The 8,737-nt window shown below is 36.0% G+C and overlaps 1 protein-coding gene across 1 annotated transcript; it reads right to left on the bottom strand.

Moving 5' to 3' along the window:
• Positions 1 to 241: 241 nt before the first annotated feature.
• On the bottom strand, positions 242 to 5,993 carry LOC147847687 (methionine S-methyltransferase-like). Its single transcript, XM_087338932.1, has 7 exons — positions 5,771 to 5,993; positions 5,436 to 5,672; positions 4,294 to 4,428; positions 3,817 to 4,146; positions 1,981 to 2,160; positions 966 to 1,898; positions 242 to 672 (listed from the first exon to the last, which is right to left on the bottom strand). Exons 1-7 carry the CDS (start codon positions 5,888 to 5,890, stop codon positions 364 to 366), a joined length of 2,244 nt encoding a protein of 747 aa, XP_087195058.1. The 5' UTR covers positions 5,891 to 5,993; the 3' UTR covers positions 242 to 363.
• Between the last annotated feature and the right edge of the window lie 2,744 nt (positions 5,994 to 8,737).

The raw sequence follows: 8,737 nt of genomic DNA, 5'->3' as shown, positions 1-8,737 counted from the left end.
ACTCTCTTGTACATGTACAACTTAGTTGGCAAGACTCTCAATTATTTGTACAAGTAATGTCTGTAGGACAACCGTGGCCTTGAGTGGTGTTACCTTCAAAACCAAAAGAAGATAAAGTACCAAACGTTCCTCGGTTTCTCTAGCAATTTCCAGAAATCAAATGAAAATTGCATAGAATATGTCAAAATAATATAATAGAAAGCCTCAGAAAATTCATTAAAATTAGCACGATCAATTTCGGTTCTAGAAGTGGAAAAAACAGTCACTTTTGGGGGCTAATCTTGACAACATTCTCAAGGAGAAAGGATATGAGGATGCACATCATTTTGATCCAAACATGTCTAGTCATTATGTACCCTCGAACTATGCTTGTCTTTTATCATTTACCATTCCTTGGAATTCTCTCAAAGCTTCTATAGCTCTACAATACTCCTCTTCTGGAAGTGAGAATCCAAATTGAATGTGTCCAGGAATGCTGCTGCTTCTGCTTAAGTGAAGATTTGTACAATCAGAAATAACTTTTATGATATTGTCATTATCCAGCTCTAACATTTTCGTTGAGCCCAGAGTAGTTTTGTAAGTTATTTGTTTTCCTTCATATGCTTTTGGACTTGCTAACAAAGATACTCCGCCCAAAGGTTTTAAGGGCACCCAACCAAAGTTTCCAAGCATCTGCCAAAATAAAAGTGAGTATGTTTCATGATTCATTGTCACGTCAAATGCTTATAAGTAAGAAAGGAAAAACTCCAAAAAACCCAAAAAATTATTTCCCCAAATGTTCTTGTTCAACCCATCAAGCAATTATATGATCAGTTTATCCCCTTTTCCTCACTTTCAGGGGTTGACCACAGCATTTAGGGAAATAATGCACATGTAGGGGCATTTGAGTCAATAGCAAATGAAGTCTTCTTCTTTATTTCAACAAATGCCCTAAATAAAATCTAATCATCAAACGTGCATTTTACCTCACAGAATGAGTCAGCTCTGTGAAGTAACCAGTTCCTTTGTTGCATCAAATCTTGATGACAAATTCCACCCTCATTGTAGAGCTTCAAAAGCTTCTTCATGGCATACTTCAGCGTGCCATGGGGCCTGACCATATTCAAATTATCCTTGAAACCTTTCGAAAAGGAATCCTGCACCAAAGCATAACATAGCTCTAACCCCCCTGTTAATAATTGCAACGAGAAGTTCCCAAACACTGTTACATTTGAGCAATCAACACCTTTGAGGTTCCAAATTGCATGCTCTCGCAACCCAAACTCTAATCCAGAAAACGATGTGTCCACAAACAAATGAGCACCAAATTTTGAGCAACAAGATATCAAATCTTCAATCTCAGATTTTGAGTACACCATCCCCGTAGGATAGATTGTGGGTCCAGTAACATATAGAAAAGGCTTGTCAGATGATCCAAATGCTTCCATTACGACTTTCTCTGTAAGCTTAAAAGAATCGTCTGCCTTAGTATGAATGATCTCTACACATGCCCCCAGAAGCTTAGCAGCGTATATATATGCTTCATTAGATCCAGCAACAAAAAACAAAGTCCCACGGACATCTCTACATTGAATTACTAATTTCGAAAAGATTGCTTTGGTACTGTCACTAAGAATGATCTCTGATGAAGAATTTACTGGGATTCCAAATTTGATATCGATAAACTTGTAAATCTCAGGTATTAGATCAGTTTCAACATCGGTAATGTTTTGTCGTGCAAAGCTTTCAAAGATGGCCATTTTCACAGATGTAGGTGTTGGAAGAAGATTTTCAATTGAATTCATATATAATTCATCTCCATTTTGTTGTTTATTCAAAACTTTGACTTCCCGAAGACATTCTAGCATATTTTTCGGAACCTCAATCAGATTCGTTTTTGTCTCTGCAACCGGAGATCTCTGTGGCAAACCAGATAATGACACTCAGTTAGCATTACATAAAATATGCAAGTGTATGCACAACGACAACAGAAGATAATACCTGTGGCATGGGATGACGTCCTGGAAGCTGAAAAGTAAGCAATTCTTGAAATAGGCAACCATAATAAAATTGATTGGATACTGCGGTTCCTCCATTTAAAAGTTCCCCCATTTTTTCCATGAGGTAAAGAACATCTTCGTTCTCAGAGATGATAAATGCAACTTCCAAATCACAATAAACCTGGCAAGCCATAAACACTTTTCAATTCTGAAATAACACTAAAACTCTAATTTCAAATGCTATTATGATCTTACCCTTACAAGAAGTCTATGGCATTTTGGCTCAAGCAGGTAAGCATTCACAACATTATTTTATACAATTAAGATTTGGCTAAGAAAGAAAGAAAGATATTAAAGTTTTTAAGAGGCCATAATGGCATATAAGAACAAACAAGAGATTACATCTTAAGTCTATGGCATTTCGGCTTAAGCAGGTGAGCATTCACAACATTATTTTATACAGATAATATTTGGCTAAGAAATAAAGATATATTAACGTTTTTAGGAGGCTATAATGGCATATAAGAACAAACAAGAGATTACATCTTAAGTGTTGTCTCGTCTTTGAGAACAACCAAAATAAAAAAATGTTACTAAGTTTTTTAGAGGCTATAATGGCATATAAGAACAAACAAGAGATTACATCTTAAGTGTTGTCTCGTCTTTGAGAACAACCAAAATAAAAAAATGTTACTAAGTTTTAAAAAAAAGATCAATAAGATAAAAAGAGACTAAAGAATCTTGTTATCGGCACATGTAAGATTCTCAAGTCAAATATATTGTAATCTTTGTCTTCGAAAGATCTCTCGTATAGGTCGATCCAAAATGGAGAGGTCTTCGAAGTGAGGGAATCACCTAAGATGGCGGGAGATAATGAACTTTATTTGTCGATGACAAGGGTAATGAGATCGTGATCCATGGAGAAGTTCCAAGCATCGTTGGTCCTCATATTCTATTACCTTCCATAGTGGGCCAAAGCAATGGCATCACCCTCTTACTTCAGAAAAGACACCACAGTGACAAACGTAGTGTTCTTCGGATTCCACTCCTTATTTCTTCTAGAGGTACTCGTGCATATCTGCCTACCTCAAACTCAACTAATATGATGAAGTTCACAGCTGCCTTATAACACTGGGCAGCACATAGGATAGATGTATGTTCATATACACGATGGCCTGATGATGAATCCATCCTCCAATATGTGTCAAAAGTGAGTCTTATAGTGGGCCATCTTCATACCAAGTGATATTTTGGAGCTGATCCATGTTATCTTCTTTTCGAAGTTTAAAATACCCGTTCAGATCACTCTATCTACTATTTTCCACTTTGGTCATGTTTAGATGGGGATAGTCCAAGCTATATTGAAAAGAGGTAGTGCATTTATGCTTATGCATTTCAGCATACCAACAACGGGCGTCTCCATGTTCAGCAAGTTGTCTTGATAGCATGAGTGCCAACCTTGAGTACCTTCCTTTAGGAATCTCCCAAAGATGTTGGATGCAGGTCGCTGATCAGAATAATGCCTTGATGATTATAGGGCTCCCATCTTTATCCAGATTACGTCATCGAGCGTTGATGCTTTGCTCCTCAGTATGCGGGCAATCATTGACACTAAAGGTCTTTTTAAATCTTTCCAGTTATTTTCCTTGTTAAGACTTAGTCCCCACGTTTACTCCATAGAGAAGAGCTGGTGTTTAATTTCAAATGTGCTTGCAATGTTTTGGCATTCCAACTCAACCCAGTGAACATTCACATATCATATCATACAATAAGTTTCTGATAAGATTCTAACTACATTATATTATACACACTTTTTTCAAGACACAGCTAGACTTACTTTATTTTTTAGAAGCCCACATACAATTGTTGCATGATTCGGTAAAGCACGAGCTGCAAGATATTGCAGTACTCCATTCGTTCCAGGCATACTAGAAAGCTCTATATGATCAGAAATATCAAGTAGTAAACGTGAACCAACTCTAGCACATGCATCAAGAAGCTGTTCAAAAGCTGTGCACGATTTCATCTCAAAATCAGCTAGGGTTGAAACAACAACTTGAGGCTTGAGCCGATCAAGAAGCTGTAGGACAAGATCAACACGCTTAGGTGCTTCAATCACCGTGATATTGTTTCCAAATACCTGCTTCACTGGGCAGATTCCAAATTGCTGCATAGAACAAGCTATATTATTAATTTAGATCATTATCTTAGAAAATGAAAAAATAGTTGATTTTGTGTTATATAATTTAGGTAATCATCTTAGAATAGTGAAGTCTGTGTAAAAAGTGAGAACAGCAATAAGGTACAAACGCACCTTTGCTGAAATAGTAGTCAGCCACTTGTGAGGTAGCAGCATCGTAAGACTTCCATCAACCAAGGCAAGTTCTGGTGAGAAGAGAGACAAGAAGTACTCAATTGCATGTGCTCTTGAAGGAAAGACGAGAATGTTCTGCCAAAGTTATAAATCCATGTTATCTATAATCACAATGAACGCTTCATAAATGGAACAGACAGTTGTGTCTAACAAATAGTTATCTGTTGAAGTAAGACGAAAATTCTTTGAGCACAAGGATGTACAAGGCCATCAGGAAAAAACAATATAGAAGATAAAAAGAATTCCCTGCCTACAGATATAGTCAACTCTCTTGAATTCAAATACTTTTAGATGAAGTACCATTCCTTTTACTTGAGGAGCATTTATCACTACGCATTCATTGTCAGAACTAATTTGCAGAAAGAGAGACAGTGGATGCCTGAAAACAAGGATATATTTTCGAGCAAGAAAATAAAAAGATACAAGATGCGTAGAAATGCTATGATCCCTTTCTCTTCTACTGTTAGACTTGTAAGTGGGACCACACAAATAATAGGATGGCAAACCAAGTAACAATTCATCAGAGTTGATAGCAATGAAAATTAAATAGGACAAACCCAGAAGGTGACACTTATACTCTGCATAATATGCATGACAGGCAAGGAAAATGACCAATATGCAGAACAGGAAAGAAAAAAAAGATATATTAACGTCTTTTCAGAAACCAAAATGGCCGATAAGACCAAACAAGAGATTACATCTGAAGTGTTGCCTCATCGTTGAGAACAACAAATCAAAATAAAATAAATATTACTCAGTAAATTTAAAAGTAAATAAGATAAAAAGAGATGACAGAATCTGGTTTTCGGCACATGTGAGATTAACTTTTGTCTTCGAAAGATCTCCAAAGTGAAATTCCCCATCTTTTTCTTAAGATAACATTTAGAACTTTGATAATGGACAGCAAGGTTCACTGATCTATTGTATTTTCATACAGCAAGGTTCATTTGTCGCACAACTTTTAACTTAGCCAGAAAAAATTCAAGATTCTACCCACCTGCACACATGGTTTCTAGGAACATATAAAAACTAGAAACATAAATTCCCTAGGAAATAGTAAATATTCATGCAAAGAGACTTACCTTTGGGCTTAAGGGTATGCTGTGATATAGACGCAGAAAACCAGAAATAAGGTTCTTGAATCTTGTTGATCCCACCGGCAGCTCGTAAGGAAGGTGTGATGTTGTTTCAAGTGCACCTGCAAGATGTGCTAGAAAAGGAATCTTTTCTTCCGCAACTGAATCATCCTCGAAAGAAAGATCCAATGCACCTTTAGTCTCATGGAGACTGTTACTTAAAAACTTGAAGATAGTTTTCACCTGGAACATTTTAAGCAAGAAAAACTAGTATCATTTTATGTTAATGATAATTACACTCATATTCTGCACAAGATTTATTGCAGAAAGTTCCCATTTACCTGATTTGGTTGTCTAAGTTGACAACTATAAACTGAAAGCCCATGTGAAATTTCACCACCAGATTTAGCATGTGCCCATGCAGTCCGTGCACTGATAGGTTCCTCACTGACACGACCCATAAAAAACTCAAACCGATGTGGACTGTTATTCTCAATCTCAACCAGTGCTAGAATGTCAGTGTCAGAGGCCTGCAAAAGAAGAATTTGAAACTTCTAAACACTATCTCACTCTTCTCCATTTACATTGCCATGCACGAATTAAAAAACTACATCAGCTTGGCTCAATCACTAGTGCTTTACTCTTAAATAAACCTAGAGCTGAAACCAAGTTTAAGGAAATTTGCATTCTCCGCTCTCTAGATTGGCAAATTTATGCTAAATTCTTAGCGCATATTTACATCTTTGACATATTCTCTCTCTTCAAGTGTCACAACATATTTAACAATCGGCAACGGTTCAGTTCGGTTCAAGAGGGTCCAAACCAAACCGTTTAAATTTTTTAAAACCTGAACCAAACCAAACCGAACCATGATACCGTTAAACCTAAGCATTAAAAAAATTTCAAACCATTAAGCCATTAAACAGGTAAAACCACAGTTTTGTGGTTCTGTTTCGGTTTTCAGCTTAGGTCAAATTTTAAATTTTAAATTTTAAAAATTTAAAAGATTTCATTATTTAAATTTTTAAAATTTTAAAGATTTTCCTAAAATGTGAAGATAAGGCATGAAAATGAAAAGATTGTTCAAAACCAATTTTTTATAATTTTTTTTATAATTTTTAAAAAAATAAAAAAATAAAAACCGTTAAAACCACGGTTGAAACCGAACCAAACCGTTAAAAAAATCCAAATCTGAACTGAACCGAACCGTTTAAACCATTAAGCCACGATTTCGCAGTTTGGTTCGGTTCAAACCGAACAGTTGCCGATTGTTAGGCATATTTTCTTTGCTTTTGGCAAGGTCTTTTCCTAAGGAGACTTAAACTTTACAAGCCAAATAATTTAGACCTATTTGAGAAATAAAAATGATATATCAACATATTTTACGAGGCCAAAATGGCCTATAAGAACAAACAAGAGATTATATATTAAAATGTTGTCATGTGTTTGAGAACAATATACTAAAATAAATATAACAAAGTAAAGAAGTAAATAGAGATAGAACTAAAGAATCACATTATCTATATGCAAGATACATAAGTCAAATGGACTATAATTTTTTTCTTCAAAAGAACTCTGGCATAGGTCAATCCAAAATGGAGATATCTCCAAAGCAAGGTAAGCATCTGCAATACTGGGAGATAATGGCCTTTATCTGTTTTCAACAATTTTTCCCTATGTTTCCTGAGTTCTAGCAAGAACAAACCCAAACAATGGTGGTCCTCATAATGCATTGCCTTGAGTTGGGTGCCAAAGCCTTGGTTAAAGAGGTAATGGCATCTCCCTCTTATTTCATAAAAAAACAGTATAGTGGCAAAATTAGTGTTCTTTAGAATCCACTCCTTGATGACACAATTGGAAAATTATTTCTTGCAGAGGTATGTGTGCATGGCTGACTGGTTCAATCTCTAGCAGATGTGAAGAGATCCACTGCCACCCTATCACACTACACAGTGAATGTGACAGATTTATATCCATATAAGCTGACCCATTCTATTTGCTTATCCAATTCGATAATATGGATTAAGATCATTCTATTGTTTTCCACTTTGTTCGTGTTGAGATGGAGACAATCCAAGCTATCTTAAGACGGTAATGCATTTATGCTTAGGTCATGGACTTGAACCATTGTTGTGTCTCAGCATACCAACAATCATTATCTCCATGTTCAATACATTGCTTTGATGACATGACAGCCAACCCTGAGTACCTTTGTTTATGGAGCTCCACAAATCATTGGATATTGTTCATTGATCAGAATAATGGCACAGTGATTATTGGGGCTACTTCCATCTCCCTTTGACTTATATCATGGAGCACCAATGCTTTGCTCCTAATCATGTGACAATCATCGAAACTAAAGTTCTCTCCAAATCTATTCAACTATATGCCTTGTGAAGCTAGGTTCTCAGATTTCTACTATATAGACAAAAGTCAGTCTGACAATATATCAAATGCCCACAATTTAGTTAATGGTTCTTGGAATTGTATATGTGCACATTGTCTTTATTGGGCACCAACGCCTGATATGCACAAGAAAGATGAGCACAAGCAACCTCATGTAAGGAGAACCGAGGCCCAATGAATGTTATTCCTAAGTACATGTAGGAATGTGTATATGCCACCTTTTTCTCTACTTTTATATTTACGGAGTATTACTTATTTTTTTGATTTGTTGTTCTCAAAGACGAGATAATAAGATGTAATCTCTTGTTTGGTCTTATAGGCCATTTTGGCCTCTTAAAAGACGTTAATATATCTTTCTTTCTTCTTTCTTTCTACTAAGAAGAGTTCTATTTCTGATCTCATTACCATGCTTCAGTGGTGTTAAACAAAATCACTAGTTTTACCTAGGTTTTTAGACAAACCTTTCTTGCACAAAATGATTTTAAATCATTTAGATGTCTTTGAAGTCCCTCTAGAAAGTCAAAGTTAAGCACAATGTCCCCAACATATAGTAATACCTATATAGCTAGACCCACAAATCATACTCATGAACCACCAAATCTTCCTATGCAATGTGATACCTCATCGATCTAGATGCCTGAAAAGAGTGGATGATAATAGGCATCCTTGTTTTACGCCAATTGTGCTAGCCACAAACTCCAATCACCACTGGGAGATTACACTTTTCCTTTCGCAGATTCAAACAAAGTGTAAAAGAATACGTGCGGAAGCTTAACAGACACAAGCGGGTAACAATAGATAAAAGACAAGAGACAAAGAAGATAAGGAAGGTTTAATGGAAAGCTTAATCAACACAGTGTAATGGGAGAGACTGAGAGGGCAGAACACAGAAAACTCTATTT

This window comes from Azolla caroliniana, unplaced genomic scaffold, assembly GCF_043228905.1.
Source record: "Azolla caroliniana isolate FFs.n. ecotype wild unplaced genomic scaffold, voAzoCaro1.0.p SCAF_753, whole genome shotgun sequence".
Classification (NCBI taxonomy): domain Eukaryota; kingdom Viridiplantae; phylum Streptophyta; class Polypodiopsida; order Salviniales; family Salviniaceae; genus Azolla; species Azolla caroliniana.
The sequence above is the reverse complement of the archived record's forward strand: the minus strand, read 5'-3'. Positions and strand labels throughout refer to the sequence as shown.

Coding starts and splice junctions, on each gene's coding strand:
- LOC147847687 (XM_087338932.1), bottom strand. CDS start 5,890: ATGGGTCGTGTCAGTGAGGAACCTATCAGTGCACGGACTGCATGGGCA. Junction 4,147..4,293: donor TGACTACTATTTCAGCAAAG/GTGCGTTTGTAC, acceptor TGTTCTATGCAG/CAATTTGGAATCTGCCCAGT. Junction 1,899..1,980: donor GACGTCATCCCATGCCACAG/GTATTATCTTCT, acceptor GGTTTGCCACAG/AGATCTCCGGTTGCAGAGAC.